The following is an 18,106-nucleotide window of genomic DNA, read 5'->3' as shown; positions in this document are numbered from 1 at the left end:
TGGTTAGTTTTGGGTTCCGTTCTGAATGTTCCTTCATTTGATTAATAAAATAAATAAATATAGAAGTAGTGGAAGTATGTTGGGCAATTGGTCTGACAATGTCTGGAGAGTTTTCTATTGTTTCCATTCCACTGCGTTGATATCGTTCATACTGAGGCGCAGATTAAGAAGGCCAAGAGGGAGTATGAAAAAAAGATAGCATTAGAAGCAAAAAAACATAGTAAAAATTTTTTTCGGTATATTAAAAGCAGGAAGCCGGCAAAAGAATCGGTTGGGCCGCTGGATGACCGAGGGGTAAAAGGGGCGATCAAGGAAGACAAAGACGTAGCGGAGAGACTGAATTCTTTGCTTCGGTCTTCACCGAGGAAGATTTGGGTGGGATACCGGTGTCGGAAATGGTATTTCAAGCGGACGAGTCGGAGAAACTTACTGACTTCACAGTAAACCTGGAGGACGTAATGGGGCAGTTCGGCAAACTGAAGAGTAGCAAATCTCCTGGACCGGATGGTATTCATCCTAGAGTACTGATAGAACTGAAAAACGAGCTTGCGGAGCTACTGCTAGTGATATGCAACTTGTCCTTAAAATCGAGCATGGTACCGGAAGATTGGAGGGTGGCCAATGTAACGCCCATTTTTAAAAAAGGCTCCAGAGGAGATCCGGGAAATTATAGACCGGTGAGTCTGACGTCGGTGCCGGGGAAAATGGCAGAGGCTATTATTAAAAACAAAATTACAGAGCACATCCGAGGACATGGATTACTGAGACCAAGTCAGCATGGCTTTTGTGTGGGGAAATCTTGCCTGACCAATTTACTTCAATTCTTTGAAGGAGTGAACAAACATGTGGACAAAGGGGAGTCGGTTGATATTGTGTATCTGGATTTTCAAAAGGCGTTTGACAAGGTACCTCATGAAAGGCTACAGAGGAAATTGGAGGGTCATGGGATAGGAGGAAATGTCCTATTGTCGATTAAAAACTGATTGAAGGATAGGAAACCGAGAGTGGGGTTAAATGGGCAGTATTCACAATGGAGAAGGGTAGTTAGTGGGGTTCCTCAGGGGTCCATGCTAGGACCGCTGCTTTTTAATATATTTATAAATGATTTAGAGATGGGAGTAACTAGCGAGGTAATTAAATTTGCTGATGACACAAAGTTATTCAAAGTCATTAAATCGCGACAGGATTGTGAAAAATTACAAGAGGACCTTACGAGACTGGGAGACTGGGCGGCTAAATGGCAGATGATGTTTAATGTGAGCGAGTGCAAGGTGATGCATGTGGGGAAAAAAGAACCCGAATTATAGCTACGTCATGCAAGGTTCCACGTTAGGAGTTACGGACCAAGAAAGGGATCTGGGTGTCGTCGTCGATAACACACTGAAACCTTCTGCTCAGTGTGCTGCTGCGGCTAAGAAAGCGAATAGAATGTTGGGTATTATTAGGAAAGGTATGGAAAACAGGTGTGAGGATGTTATAATGCCGTTGTATCGCTCCATGGTGCGACCGCACCTTGAGTATTGTGTTCAATTCTGGTCGCCGCATCTCAAGAAAGATATAGTAGAATTGGAAAAGGTGCAGCGAAGGGCGACTAAAATGATAGCGGTGATGGGACGATTTCCCTATGAAGAAAGACTAAGGAGGCTAGGGCTATACAGCTTGGAGACGAGACGGCTGAGGGGAGACATGATAGAGGTATATAAAATAATGAGTGGAGTGGAACAGGTGGATGTGAAGCGTCTGTTCACGCTTTCCAAAAATACTAGGACTAGGGGGCATGCGATGAAACTACAGTGTAATAAATTTAAAACAAATTGGAGAAAATTTTTCTTCACCCAACGTGTAATTAAACTCTGGAATTCGTTGCCGGAGAAAGTGGTGAAGGCGGTTAGCTTAGCAGAGTTTATAAAGGGATTGGACGGTTTCCTAAAGGACAAGTCCAATGACCGCTACTAAACGGAGTTGGAGAAATCCGGGATTCCAGGAATGGCATGTGTGGAGTGTTTGTACGTTTGGGAAGCTTGCCAGGTGCCCTTGGCCTGGATTGGCCGCTGTCGTGGACAGGATGCTGGGCTCGATGGACCCTTGGTCTTTTCCCAGTGTGGCATTGCTTATGTACTTAGTTGGCTGCACAGGTCCACATGTAGCAAACCTCGGAGGTTCTCTCTATCTCCACCTGCTGGTAGACGGACACAACCCACAAGTCTCTGGATTGATCTGTTGGGACTAATGGAAAGAAAATTATCAGGTAAGAATTAATTTTTCCAAAATTGTCAAGGGGGACCATAATGCAGGTATTATATAATCACAGTTCCAAAAACATAAATATAGGTAAATATGTATCATAATTATGCTTCTAGTTAATAGGAGCATCTTTGCTGTGCTTGGCATATACCCAGTCAAAAGATATAGTTTCTAAAATATTTTGTTTGTCAAAAATGCTCTGTTCCTCATAACTTTTTTTCGTCACCACTTCCAAAAATATAGCAGATTCAAGCATTGACTTCATGATGTTTAGCATCAAACCCAACATATATGAAATGTTCAAAAAGTACTTCAGTTATGTTATTTATTTGTTGCATTTGTATCCCACATTTTCCCACCTTTTGCAAGCTCAATGTGGCTTACATATAACCGTTAACGGCATTAGCCGATTACGGTCTGAACAAATAGATGGTATGAATGAATACAAAGTGATATTGTGGTAGAATGAGGTACATGTAAGGTAGGTACAGTTGGGGGGAACTTAGAGAGGAAAAGGGGGAAGAAGAGACAGGTAATATTTGTTAGTCTTTGGTTACATTGTGTCGCAAGTGTCCAGGTAATTTTATGTTGGGTCGGTGGGGTATGCTCTTCTGAACAGGTCTGTCTTTACTGCTTTCTGAAAATTTAGGTGGTCGAGCGTAGTTTTTACTGCTTTTGGCAATGCGTTCCATAGTTGTGCGCTTATGTAGGAAAAGCTGGTTGCATAGGTGGATTTGTATTTGAGTCCTTTGCTGCTTGGGTAGTGGAAGTTTAGGTATGATCGTGCAGATTTTGTGGTTTTTCTGGTTGGCAGGTCGATGAGGTCTGTCATGTATCCCAGTGCCTCGCCGTAAATAATTTTATGAGCAGTCATGCAGATTTTGAAAGTGATACGTTCTTTGATTGGTAGCCAGTGCAATTTTTCTCGGAGTGGTTTGGCGCTGTCAAAATGTGTTTTTTCAAATATAAGCCTGGCTGCAGTGTTTTGGGCGGTCTGAAGTTTCTTTATGATTTGATCCTTGCATCCCGCATAGATTCCATTCTCCGAGGACAAGCAGGCTGCTTGTTCTCACTGATGGGTGACGTCCACGGCAGCCCCTCCAATCGGAATCTTCACTAGCAAAAGCCTTTGCTAGCCCTCGCGCGCCGATGCGCACCGCGCATGCGCGGCCGTCTTCCTGCCCAAAACCGGCTCGTGCCGGCCAGTCTTCTTTTGTCCACGCTCGGTACGGTCGTGTTTACGCCGTTCGCGCCCCTTAAGTCGACCTCGCGGGTCTTTTTTGACTTTCGCTACTAAAAAAAAAAAAAAAAGCATTTCGGAGGGAGACCTTTTCGGTCTTTTTTTCCCTTCCTGTATTTCTAGTTTTTGCCCCGTTAAGCTTTCTTTCATCGTCGGGGTAGGCCCTTTTGTGGCCTCGGGTCGAATTTTTTTCTTCCCCTCTTTTGTGGTGCCATCTTCGCCATTACAAGTTTTGATCTCGCCGGCGCGATTTTTCCGCCCATGACATCGAAGTCTCCCAGCGGCTTCAAGAAGTGCACCCAGTGCGCCCGGGTAATCTCGCTCACTGATAGACACGCGTCGTGTCTTCAGTGTCTGGGGGCTGGGCACCGCCCGCAGGCCTGTAGTCTGTGCGCTCTTTTACAAAAGCGGACTCAGGTAGCGAGATTGGCCCAGTGGAACGTTTTGTTCTCAGGCTCTTCGTCGGCATCGGCACCGGGAGTATCGAGTGCATCAACGTCGCCAGCGTCCAGACCTTCATCCTCGGCCACGACTGCATCGAGTGCATCGAGGCATCGACCCTCTGCATCGGGGCTGAGACATCGGAAGTCGGCGTCGGTGGTACCGGGACCTCCACGTCTGCTGATGTCGTCGGACGGTGGTGCTTCGTCTGGAGTGCAGGTGAGGGCTGTCCTTCCCCTGCTGGTGGCGGTGAGCCTTCGGGTGGGTCTCCCCCTACCCTGAGGGCTCCTGTGGTACAGACCCCCGAGACCGACCTTCTTTGGCCTCGGCCCCGAGGAAGCGACGGTTGGATTCTTCGTCCTCCTCATCGGTGCCGGGAAGCTCCGGTGACATGCTTAGTTCCAAAAAGTCGAAGAAACATCGACACTGGTCCCCTTCCCGTATCGGCACCGAGAGCTCTGGGTCGCCGAGGGAGTCGGCACCCAGTAGGCATCGGCACCGAGAGGACCGCTCACCCTCTGTTCAGGAGGTGTCGATGCGCTCCACTATGGACAGCCCGGAACAGCCTCCACGCCCGGAACAGACTCTGACATCGACACCTGCATCGGCTTCCATGTCTTTCTCCACAGCCGCTCTGCACGAGAGTCTCCGGGCCGTCCTCCCAGAGATCAATCTTCTGGAGTTACGAGCGGTCTGGAACGCTCTGAAGGCTTTCAGAGATCGGCTGTCCCACCAAATTATCCAAATTCAGACAGACAACCAGGTTGCCATGTATTACATCAACAAGCAGGGGGGCACCGGATCTCGCCCCCTGTGTCAGGAAGCCGTCAGCATGTGGCTCTGGGCTCGCCGTCACGGCATGGTGCTCCAAGCCACATATCTAGCAGGTATAAACAAGTCTGGCCGACAGGTTGAGCAGGATTATGCAACCTCACGAGTGGTCGCTCAATTCCCGAGTGGTGCGCCGGATCTTCCAAGTGTGGGGCACCCCCTTGGTAGATCTCTTTGCATCTCGAGCCAACCACAAAGTCCCTCAGTTCTGTTCCAGGCTTCAGGCCCACGGCAGACTGGCATCGGATGCCTTCCTCCTGGACTGGGGGGAGGGTCTGCTGTATGCTTATCCTCCCATACCTCTGGTGGGGAAGACTTTGTTGAAACTCAAGCAAGACAGAGGCACCATGATTCTGATTGCTCCTTTTTGGCCGCGTCAGATCTGGTTCCCTCTTCTTCTGGAGTTGTCCTCCGAAGAACCGTGGAGATTGGAGTGTTTTTCGACCCTCATCACACAGGACGAAGGGGCGCTTTTGCATTCCAACCTCCAGTCTCTGGCTCTCACGGCCTGGATGTTGAGAGCGTAGACTTTGCCTCTTTGGGTCTGTCAGAGGGTGTCTCCCGCATCTTGCTTGCTTCCAGGAAAAATTCCACTAAGAGGAGTTACTTCTTTCTATGGAGGAGGTTTGCCGTCTGGTGTGACAGCAAGGCCCTAGATCCTCGCTCTTGTCCTACACAGACCCTGCTTGAATACCTTCTGCACTTGTCTGAGTCTGGTCTCAAGACCAACTCTGTAAGGGTCCACCTTAGCGCAATTAGTGCATACCATTACCGTGTGGAAGGTAAGCCGATCTCAGGACAGCCTTTAGTTGTTCGCTTCATGAGAGGTTTGCTTTTGTCAAAGCCCCCCATCAAACCTCCTACAGTGTCATGGGATCTCAATGTCGTTCTCACCCAGCTGATGAAACCTCCTTTTGAGCCACTGAACTCCTGCCATCTGAAGTACTTGACCTGGAAGGTCATTTTCTTGGTGGCAGTTACTTCAGCTCATAGAGTCAGTGAGCTTCAGGCCCTGGTAGCCCAGGCCCCTTACACCAAATTTCATCCTAACAGAGTAGTCCTCCGCACTCACCCTAAGTTCTTGCCAAAGGTTGTGTCGGAGTTCCATCTGAACCAGTCAATTGTCTTGCCAACATTCTTTCCCCGTCCTCATTCCTGCCCTGCTGAACGTCAGCTGCACACATTGGACTGCAAGAGAGCATTGGCCTTCTATCTGGAGCGGACACAGCCCAACAGACAGTCCGCCCAATTGTTTGTTTCTTTTGATCCCAACAGGAGGGGAGTGGCTGTGGGGAAACGCACCATATCCAATTGGCTAGCAGATTGCATTTCCTTCACTTATGCCCAGGCTGGGCTGACTCTTGAGGGTCATGTCACGGCTCATAATGTTAGAGCCATGGCAGCGTCGGTAGCCCACTTGAAGTCAGCCACTATTGAAGAGATTTGCAAAGCTGCGACGTGGTCATCTGTCCACACATTCACATCTCATTACTGCCTGCAGCAGGATACCCGACGCGACAGTCGGTTCGGGCAGTCAGTGCTTCAGAATCTGTTCGAGGTTTAGAATCCAACTCCACCCCCCTAGGCCCATGTTTTATTCTGTTCCAGGCTACACTCTCAGTTAGTTGGATAAGTTTTTAGGTCAATCTCAGTTATGTCCTCGCCGTTGCGAGGCCCAATTGACCATGTTTGTTGTTTTGAGTGAGCCTGGGGGCTAGGGATACCCCATCAGTGAGAACAAGCAGCCTGCTTGTCCTCGGAGAAAGCGAATGCTACATACCTGTAGAAGGTATTCTCCGAGGACAGCAGGCTGATTGTTCTCACAAACCCGCCCGCCTCCCCTTTGGAGTTGTGTCTTCCCTTCTCTTTGTCTTGCTACATACAGTGGGGGAAATAAGTATTTGATCCCTTGCTGATTTTGTAAGTTTGCCCACTGACAAAGACATGAGCAGCCCATAATTGAAGGGTAGGTTATTGGTAACAGTGAGAGATAGCACATCACAAATTAAATCCGGAAAATCACATTGTGGAAAGTATATGAATTTATTTGCATTCTGCAGAGGGAAATAAGTATTTGATCCCCCACCAACCAGTAAGAGATCTGGCCCCTACAGACCAGGTAGATGCTCCAAATCAACTCGTTACCTGCATGACAGACAGCTGTCGGCAATGGTCACCTGTATGAAAGACACCTGTCCACAGACTCAGTGAATCAGTCAGACTCTAACCTCTACAAAATGGCCAAGAGCAAGGAGCTGTCTAAGGATGTCAGGGACAAGATCATACACCTGCACAAGGCTGGAATGGGCTACAAAACCATCAGTAAGACGCTGGGCGAGAAGGAGACAACTGTTGGTGCCATAGTAAGAAAATGGAAGAAGTACAAAATGACTGTCAATCGACAAAGATCTGGGGCTCCACGCAAAATCTCACCTCGTGGGGTATCCTTGATCATGAGGAAGGTTAGAAATCAGCCTACAACTACAAGGGGGGAACTTGTCAATGATCTCAAGGCAGCTGGGACCACTGTCACCACGAAAACCATTGGTAACACATTACGACATAACGGATTGCAATCCTGCAGTGCCCGCAAGGTCCCCCTGCTCCGGAAGGCACATGTGACGGCCTGTCTGAAGTTTGCCAGTGAACACCTGGATGATGCCGAGAGTGATTGGGAGAAGGTGCTGTGGTCAGATGAGACAAAAATTGAGCTCTTTGGCATGAACTCAACTCGCCGTGTTTGGAGGAAGAGAAATGCTGCCTATGACCCAAAGAACACCGTCCCCACTGTCAAGCATGGAGGTGGAAATGTTATGTTTTGGGGGTGTTTCTCTGCTAAGGGCACAGGACTACTTCACCGCATCAATGGGAGAATGGATGGGGCCATGTACCGTACAATTCTGAGTGACAACCTCCTTCCCTCCGCCAGGGCCTTAAAAATGGGTCGTGGCTGGGTCTTCCAGCACGACAATGACCCAAAACATACAGCCAAGGCAACAAAGGAGTGGCTTAGGAAGAAGCACATTAGGGTCATGGAGTGGCCTAGCCAGTCACCAGACCTTAATCCCATTGAAAACTTATGGAGGGAGCTGAAGATGCGAGTTGCCAAGCGACAGCCCAGAACTCTTAATGATTTAGAGATGATCTGCAAAGAGGAGTGGACCAAAATTCCTCCTGACATGTGTGCAAACCTCATCATCAACTACAGAAGACGTCTGACCGCTGTGCTTGCCAACAAGGGTTTTGCCACCAAGTATTAGGTCTTGTTTGCCAGAGGGATTAAATACTTATTTCCCTCTGCAGAATGCAAATAAATTCATATACTTTCCACAATGTGATTTTCCAGATTTAATTTGTGATGTGCTATCTCTCACTGTTACCAATAACCTACCCTTCAATTATGGGCTGCTCATGTCTTTGTCAGTGGGCAAACTTACAAAATCAGCAAGGGATCAAATACTTATTTCCCCCACTGTATGAGACTGGCCGGCACGAGCCGGTTTCGGGCGGGAAGACGGCCGCGCATGCGCGGTGCGCATTGGCGCGCGAGGGCTAGCAAAGGCTTTTGCTAGTGAAGATTCCGATTGGAGGGGCTGCCGTGGACATCACCCATCAGTGAGAACAATCAGCCTGCTGTCCTCGGAGAATACCTTCTACAGGTATGTAGCATTCGCTTTATAGTAATCTGCGTGGCTTAGTACCATGGACCGTACCAGGTTATGAAATATTTCCCTCGGGAAGAATGATTTTATGCGTTTGTTTCCACATTGAGAGAAATATCAATGATATTTTAGCTCTATAAGTGCCTGTATCGGGGGATATAGTGGTTCAGTAGTACTGGTACTGTTAAAAATAAAACGTATTTTCCATACTGTGCAACAAAAAAATCCCTATTTTTAGTAGCAGATCCTATGTCTCAGTTTTGAGTGGTCGTCCCAGCCCAACAATAGCTAGCTTGCAAAATAAAACCTGATGTCAAACATCGACACCAACCAATCAACAGTTTTTTCAAACTATCAAGATGTCATCACGGGTAGGATTTGGATTATCATAACTGAGTACAATTTCTCCTTGTGGTTTGAATGATGAAAACAACTGGCTGTAGAATACTCTGGACAGGTTTGGGAAATCTGATTTAAGGAAAATACTATGCCATATAAAGCTGGAAGAATATTTTATTTACAAATAGAGGCACTGGTGTTATTTCATTGTATAAAATATTTTTCAGCATCAGCTCAATCATTCTGCACAAATGGGTTGTTATCTCTTCCTACGAGCAGGTGGAGGTAGAGAAAAGACTGAATTCTACCAGTGACATCACCAGTAATAAGCTGTGGTGCCCCCTTGAAGATTCCAGTATTTTTCTTAACCTTCAACAGGTTGCTATTTGGTTTACCTGAGTCCCTGGCCTAGCTCTCTGCTCTGCTGGTCACAGCAGCACAGCATGGTTGAGCCTAAGAGCTGCTCCTTTGTCCATGCTTAGTCGAGTGCAGGTTTTGGCTCCACACTCCTAGGTTGCACTTAATAGTGCTACTTGGTGCGGCTTCAGGATCTTGCCCAGGTGTGTGGGTCCCTTGCTCTTCACCCCGGATTCCTGTACAACATTAGGTTCCTCTTTTTTTTTTTTCTTTTTTTGCCTGTCAGCTGTTGCCTGGGTAGGGAATAGAACTTTTTTTGATGCTACTGCAGCTGTAAGAGCTCCGATAATATATGTTTTTTAAAATAGGCATCACAGAGCTTAATTGGGGAAATCCCTTTTACTCTCGAGTGAGGGATTTCCCCAATTAGCACATCAGGGCTGCCTGGACTTCAGACTGAGGAAATCCCCTGAGGTTTGCGAGCCCCCCGCCTGCCACACAGTTGGAAATGCTGGAGGGCAGGTGCTGCGGATCCTGCAAGGACTAACAGCTTAGTACATCTAGTTCGGTGTGTGCAAATTGCAGTGGGCCATTTCTGATTTCATAAGTGGCCCAGGAGAGATGGGAGTGCAGTTGGGTCTAGCTCTTTCTCCTCCCGAGGCATCGAGATACAAGGTCCTGCCATTGTTTCATCACAGATTTCTCTTGCATCTGTTCTGATGCAGCATGAACCTGTTCCTTCTAACAAAGGGGGGGGGGGGGAATGTTCTTGTCCCTTACCCCATTTGGGCCCATGTGCCTGAGGAGGTGCACAGGGTAGTTTTTTGACTCATGGTCAAGCAAGCCCTGTTGGTGGATGATGGGGGCCACCTTTTCTCTGTGGGCCCTATGAGAGGTGCCACTTTGGGAGCCAAACATTACAGTGCGAAAGGCGTGCTTCTGGAGGCTCTGTGTCTTCAGAAGTGGTTCGGACGCCCTCTCAGACCCCTTTCCCTTCGGATTCTGAAGGGCACCTGGAGCTGGCAGAGGAATGGTCACATGTTATCTGGCTCTTTCAAAAAGAGTTGTCTTATCTGAAAGCCTAACATCAGTAGAAAAATGGAGTCCAATTTGAAGGTTTAGTGTATCAACTCCACAGCTTTGGTCTGTATGGCTTTACCACGGACTACATTGCACAACAGCAGCTATAGTCTGTAAGCAAACAAGCTGCTGACTTTTGTATGCTTAACTCTGTCTTAGAACCTTACACTAATCCCCAGCCCTGGTTGACCCCTTGCATCCGTTACCTTCGCTCCTGCGCCAGATCTGCTGAACGTCTCTGGAGGAAATCTCACACCTATTCAGACTTCCTTCATTACAAATTCATGCTATCCTCCTTCCAGTCCTCCCTATTCCTTGCCAAACTGGACTACTACACCCAATTGACCAATTCTCTCAGCTCCAACCCTCGTCGTCTCTTCGCCACCCTTAACTCCCTCCTCAAAGTACCCTCCGCTCCCACTCCCCCCTCACTCTGTCCTCAATCACTGGCTGACTACTTCCACGACAAAGTGCAAAAGATCAACCTTGAATTCACTACCAAGCCACCTCCTCCTCTTCTCTCTTCAACCCTCTCTATCAACCAACCAACCAACTCCTTCTCCTCCTTCCCTGATATCTCCGAAGAGGAAACTGCCCGCCTTCTTTCCTCCTCGAAATGCACAACTTGTTCCTCTGATCCCATCCCCACCAACTTACTTAACACCATCTCTCATACTGTCACCCCCTCCATCTGTCATATCCTCAACCTGTCTCTATCCACTGCAACTGTCCCTGACACCTTCAAGCACGCCGTAGTCACACCTCTCCTCAAAAAAACCATCACTTGACCCTACCTGTCCCTCCAACTACCGCCCCATCTCCCTCCTACCCTTCCTCTCCAAACTACTTGAGCGCGCCGTTCACAGCTGCTGCCTCGATTTCCTCTCCTCTCAGGCCATCCTCGATCCACTTCAATCCGGTTTTTGCCCTCTACACTCAACAGAAACAGCACTCTCTAAAGTCTGTAATGACCTGTTCCTTGCCAAGTCCAGAGGCCACTACTCCATCCTTATCCTCGATCTATCCGCTGCGTTTGACACTGTCAATCACGATTTACTTCTTGCCACACTGTCCTCATTTGGGTTCCAGGGCTCTGTCCTCTCTTGGTTCTCCTCCTATCTCTCCCATCGTACCTTCAGAGTACACTCTCACGGTTCTTCCTCCACCCCCATCCTGCTCTCTGTAGGAGTTCCCCAGGGATCTGTCCTTGGACCCCTTCTTTTTTCAATCTACACCTCTTCCCTGGGCTCACTGATCTCATCTCATGGTTTCCACTATCATCTTTATGCTGATGACACCCAGTTGTATCTCTCCACACCAGACATCACTGTGGAGACCCAGACCAAGGTATCGGCCTGCTTGTCTGACATTGCTGCATGGATGTCTAACCGCCACCTGAAACTGAACATGTCCAAGACCGAGCTTATAGTCTTTCCACCAAAGCCCACCTCTCCTCTTCCTCCTCTCTCGATCTCAGTTGATAACACCTTCATCCTCCCCATCTCATCTGCCCGCAACCTTGGAGTCATCTTCGACTCCTCCCTCTCATTCTCTGCACATATCCAGCAGACAGCCAAGACCTGTCGCTTCTTCCTCTTTAACATCAGCAAAATTTGCCCTTTCCTCTCTGAACACACCACCCGAACTCTCATCCACGCCCTCATTACCTCTCGCCTTGACTACTGCAACCTTCTCCTCACTGGCCTCCCACTTAGCCATCTATCCCCACTTCAATCCATCCAGAACTCTGCTGCTCGTCTTATATTCCGCCTGAACCGATACACTCATATTACCCCCCTCCTCAGGTTGCTTCACTGGCTTCCGATCAGATACTGCATTCAGTTCAAGCTTCTCCTTCTCACCTACAAATGCACTCAGTCTGCAGCCCCTCATTACCTCTCCACCCTCATCTCCCCTTACGTTCCCGCCCGAAACCTCCGCTCACAGGACAAATCCCTCCTCTCAGCACCCTTCTCCACCACCGCCAACTCCAGGCTCCGCCCATTCTGTCTCGCCTCACCCTATGCGTGGAATCAACTTCCTGTGGCCCTACGTCAAGCCCCCTCCCTACCCATCTTCAAATCCTTGCTCAAAGCCCACCTCTTCAATGTTGCCTTCGGCACCTAACCTTAGACTGCCCCAATTTGACTGCCACTACTTGATTGTCTGTACATTTGTCCATTAGATTGTAAGCTCTTCGAGCAGGGATTGTCCTTCTATGTTATATTGTACAGCGCTGCGTAACCCTAGTAGCGCTTTAGAAATGTCAAATAGTAGTAGTAGTAGTTTGGTATATGATTAAAAAGTTTGCCATGTAAGGTGAGGATGCTGCACAGTTAAAGGTCATGTCGATTAACTATGAGCATAGTTATGATACTTTATTTTATTTCTACTTGTGTTTTCGTAAACTTCATAATATGAGCCCTGTAGGTTCTCTAGGTGGTTCCCTTGACTATTTGGTGTTTCTTGCAGCATCAAATACCTGCCTCCTCTGCCACTTTTTCTGACTGAGACTTTGTCGTGGGTGCTTTTGCTGTGGTTTGTCTCGGGGTATTTTCTGGTCAGCAACACTGGCAGCCTGGTGTCTTTTTTGCAGTTGGAGGTGTTTAGTTACTGGCCTGTAGGGCTGATCCTTTCTGAACACATTCTAATAAATTACAGTTTGGATTGATGCAGAATCCAAGTTAGGTGAGGTATTTTTTTTTTCATTATTAATCTTTGTCTGTAACCATTCTTAGGAATCATTTAGAGAACCTTCCAGACTGGATATGCGACAGCAAAAAGTTGGAAGTCCTCGATGTTGGCCACAATCAGATCTGTGAACTACCTGCCAGGTGAGTGACATCTGCTGGCTCTTGCAGCCTGCACCACATCATGTGATTGAGGGCATTCATTACCCTGTATGTTTTCTGAACTTTTTCTTCTTTCAGGTGCTTGTTTACCTTATTTCCTCTTTCATGGGACTTCAGGGGTCTCTGAAGTTTATACAGCTTCATATTTTGATTGTCATGCTGCCTTAGAGTTCCAGTATTCTCAGTGGAGAAGCAGGACAGCAGTTTTCACACATGGGTGATGTCATTTGACAGAGACCAGGCAAGAAAAATGTAAACACAGCTCTTGAGTCTTCTGAAGAACTGCACCATGAATTTGTGGAGTTTCTTGTGTTTGCATTGAGCTATCTTGGTTCTCTTTTTTTTTTTTTTTTTTTTTTTTTTTTTTTATGCAGAGTTCAACAGCCATCGCTTTTTTTTTCTACAGGTGTCACACGTGAATGTCTTTAATTTAAAATTGCACTTTTAACTATAACACAGTTTCAAGGCCGGTTACAATTAAGATAGTAATAAAAACATTTGAATAACAAGATTAAAAATCACACATCTCTTCCTCCCTATGCTCATTTAAAAAAAAAACACCTCACTTAATACATAACCTGATTAACCCTAAATAAAAAGTAAAGCATATTTTGTAATATCCCCTGTCTCTCAAACAGACCTTAATCATTTTGTTGCAGTATTTATTAACTTCTGACTTCTACCTATTATAAAATAGGCATGGAGATTTTTTTTTATACAACTTATTTTTTTTATTATTAGAATTTAACAAAAAGAAACACAATAGAATAATCAGTAGACAGAAGGTATCATGTAACATAGAATACATTGAGGGCTCCTTTTACAAAGCTGCGCTAGCGATTCTGGCTCGACAAATGCGATGAAACCCATTCAGTTCCTATGGGCTTTGTTGCTTGGCTTTGTAAAAGGAGCCCTGAAAGTTCTAGGTAAATTTTGCCACTTCTATTGAAGTTTAACATAAAATAAAAGCATCAAGATATTAACATTGAAGTAAGGTTGTAAAAAAATGATGTAAACTAGTGTGCCAAAGTTTTGTGAAAATAACATAATTCACACTGAAAAAAACCCTCAACAATACCTCCCAGAAAAGGGAAAATAAAATATGTAGCTTTGACAGTACTACTGTAATATCAAGCCACCCCATGTCTTATCAGACTTAGATAATTGGCCTAATAGCCATCAGTTTACTTGTTATAAGCAGTTCAAAGCTGTGGTTGAACCACAGTCTCCTGTGGTTATGTAGTAGTTGTCCAGCAATGAGCAGCTTCCCTGCTGAGAACAGCTATTCAAGGTAGAAGCATCAAATGCCGAGTACAGAGGTCTGACAGTTGCTGTTGCAGTAGCCATAATTTAGGATTAGCAGCCACTGTACTTTGCAACATTGAAGAGAGAAAAAATCTGTGACCCAGTATCCTTCTGGACCCTAGGACAGGTCTAACATATAATATAAGTGCCTAAGCCTCCCCATCTTCTCCATCAGTTTGCAGACAGTTCAGTAGACACAAACAAGATACATATACCATTGATATAGTACCTTGACTTCATGCTCCACAAGATTAGATGATGTAGACACTGAAGAGATAATGTCATGAATATTCTGCCAATCCTTTTCCCCAACTCAGCACCCTAAATCTCACTCGCATTTAATCATATATTTAGGCATTTTATGTTCCCTGTAAGCAATATATCATACAGCTTTGAGATTTAGCTTTTTCTGAGTAGAACCCAGAAGTAATACCTCCTGAAAAGAACATCTTGCGAGTCAGGAACTGCTGAATGGATGGAGTGGTTAAAAGGAGATAAACCTGAAATATATATAAAATCTGTGGTGGAAAGCGAATATTCCGCACTCAATTATTGGAAAGATATGACTTCTAAAGAGTATAAATCCCCTACTCGCAGTGTGTCCCTCTTCTCCCATCCCACCAACGATCTGGTGTCCTATTTTGGTGCAAAAGCTAAAAGGGCACTCAGTGGGAGAGACCATAGAAAGGCACTTATTCCTCCTTAGGAGTTTCCTAATTCCTTTCCAAATGCAAATTAGGTGTTGCAAAAATGGGGAAACTTTCAAATAATGAGATCGTGTGTCCTTAGGAGCCCAAATCAAATTTGTCCATTAATATGAGGGTAGCATATTACATTCTATCCTTGTCCACACTTTTGGTTGGGGGTCCTATCAATCTAGTATCACCCGCAGATGTGCTGCCCTGCAATAACTCATAAAATCAGGAACCCTCAACCCCCCACCCTTAATGCTACAGTGCTGTAATACATATCTAGCAACCTGAGGTGGTCTCCATGTCCAAATATACAAAAACATTTTCTTCTGAAACTGAGATAGGTTTGCCCTTGGAATTGTAACAGGTAGTGTCTGGCAAAGGTAGTTAAAATGGGGCAGGATCATCATTTTACATGTAGAGATGCAGCCTAACCAGGGCTTTTTTTGAGGGGGTACTTGGGGGTACTGAGTACCGGCACGTTTTCCATTGTCTGCAAAAATTGACCCATGGACCCCAAGTTTTAATGAAAGAGCTCAGGCTCTACACACCAGTTCTGCCTTGTCATAGATTCTGTGATTGGTTGCAGGGGGCCTGGCTATTGTGGGGTGGATCCCTCAGTGATCACCCCACCCCTGAAGGGTAGCCTGGCATTTGAGTCCCGGCACCTTTTTTGATAGAAAATACGCGCTGAGCCTAACCAAGTATGCTGTAATCTATACCAGTAGTCTAAGGTTTGAGATAACTCTGGTAATAATTTCCCATAGTTAAGTTAACCTATATAATGCAGAAAAATTTGCTGATATTCTCACTCCCAGATACAAAATATGCCCTGTAGTCCACCCAAAAGGTAGTTGTTTTTAATTCTTCAACACTTGATAACAGAAGTGTAATTCAGATTTTGAGACATTCATTTTAAAACCTGAAAGTACCATATAGCTGTACCTCTGTCAATATATGGGGTAATGAGTTAACAAGGTTCCCTGACAGTAAGGAGTATATCGTCAGCAAACAGTTAAAATTTCTCACTTCCAAAACACATTCCCTCAATTTGCTGCTGATGTCTAATTGTTACTGCAAGAGGTTCAACGAAAATAAGGGGAGATGGTGTGCATCTGTCATGTTCCACTACTAAGACTATAACTAGCTGAATAGCCCTCATTTACTCTGACCAGGCAGTCGGAGATGAACATAGAGCAGAGATCCACTTTTTAAAATTTACTCCAAACCTAAAGGAAGTCAAGATGTTCTGCATAAAATGCCACTCTATCAAATGCTTTTTCTGCATTTATAACAAGAAGTGTGAATGGTATGCCTTGATTTTTAGCTAACCAAATCAGACTGTGTACGCCTGGCATTATCCCCAGTAGTACCCAGTGGTATGGCCCGGGATAAAGCCCGATTTGATGTTTCCCCCACCAAGGTAGCAATGACTTTATTTAATCTTGTAACCTATATCTTAGCTAATAACTTAACATGTAGGTTAACAAGAGAGAGGACGATATGATCCACAGAGTGGGATACGTTCCAGGCTTGGGTAAGATCGTTATGCCTGCCTCCATCATGGAGACAGGGAAGTTCCCTTCATCAAGTACAGAATTACAAATTTTTGTCAGGATTGGAGCTGGATATCCTGCAAACCTTTTTTTTGTTTTTGTTTTTTTAATTAAAAGTTTGTGTATCCAAACCTGTGTAATTCCCAGATTTAAGAGCAGAGATAGCATCCTTAACTTCTGAGATTTGTATTTTATAATCAAGCATTTGAACAGAGTCCACACCTAACCATGGCAACTAAGCATTCTGTAAATTATTAATTTCAGTATCTGTAGATTGCACCTCAGATGTGTTAGATTTCTATAAAAATTGAGAAAACACTACATCATCTGTTCTGGTTGTCTATCGAGTACACCCTGATCATCCTTAATGGCTGTGACCATGGAGTGTAATTTTTTTAACTTTATCAGTCCACAAGATTCTTAGTTGCTCTTGCAGCTGTATAATCTGGTGTCGAATGTCAAGAGTTGGCTGAGCGAAATACCTCTGCTCGCAGTACTCAATATCCCTCCATAAATGGTTATCTTGCTGTTTACGTTTACGCTTTAGCCTAGATGCCCATTTAATGAAATGGCCCCAAATAAAGACCTCAAACTTAGTGTTCTGTGGGTTGTTATTTGAAAAGTAATACGTAATTTGCAAGGTCAAATCAAGTTTCCAGAATTGTTTCTGATCATTAAAACATAGTGCATCTGCCCACACAGGTGCATGATCAGACCACACAATTATATCTGTCAGTATCTGATGCCTGAGACAGCAAAATATTATCTAAAAACAAATAACCAATCCTTGCATGCGACTTATGTGCATGGAAATAGAAAGAAAATGTAGTAACATTAGGATGTACTACTCTTCCAGATATCTGACACCCCAATGTGCTGGATGAGACTTGAGAGCTGCTCTGGCCTTCCTGTGATAGTGTTATCTTGGAAGTATTGTCAAGGGGTGGAAACAGTGACATATTGAAATTTCCCCCTCCCCCCACCTATAATCCACATACTTTCTCTAGTAAGTTTTGTTCCAAAGTAGTATAAAAATCAACCTGTTTATCATTGGGGGCATATACTGATACAATGTTATAAAAGTATCTTTGTATATGTACTCGTATATCCACATATCTACCCAATGGATCAGATTGTTGCTCAAGGAGTGTCATCTGGATCTCCTTAGAGACCAAGATACCCACCCCATTTATTTTGTGTGGGTGAGGTACCAGGGTAGCAGAAGGGAAGGACTTATTACTAAGGAGTCAAATGCCCTGCCTTCTAAGACTGGTCTCTTGTATAAAGCAAACTGGTAATCTAGATAACCCCTTCCATAGGCATTGCCTCTTAAATGGGGAATGCAGTCCTTTAACACTGGACTCAAAAATTTACCAACACTGTCCATTCACGTTAATAATCCTTCCCTACTCCCCCAACAATAGTCAGGATGAGTGTGAGGAAGTGCCATTCAAACCAGGGGATCAGTGCAATGAAGCATTCATAGCATTAAAACTAACCGCAATGA

The 18,106-nt window shown here is 45.4% G+C and overlaps 1 protein-coding gene across 1 annotated transcript in view; it reads left to right on the top strand.

Annotated features, from left to right (window-relative positions):
• PHLPP1 (PH domain and leucine rich repeat protein phosphatase 1) overlaps positions 1-18,106 on the top strand; it is a 588,343-nt gene that overhangs the window by 414,177 nt on the left and 156,060 nt on the right. The window contains exon 9 of the mRNA XM_030207564.1: positions 12,933-13,028. Within this exon, the coding sequence (XP_030063424.1) occupies positions 12,933-13,028 (96 nt within the window). The remainder of the gene's footprint in view (positions 1-12,932; positions 13,029-18,106) is intronic.

Source organism: Microcaecilia unicolor, chromosome 1 (assembly GCF_901765095.1).
Source record: "Microcaecilia unicolor chromosome 1, aMicUni1.1, whole genome shotgun sequence".
Classification (NCBI taxonomy): Eukaryota; Metazoa; Chordata; class Amphibia; order Gymnophiona; family Siphonopidae; genus Microcaecilia; species Microcaecilia unicolor.
This window is presented reverse-complemented; position numbering and strand designations above follow the sequence as displayed.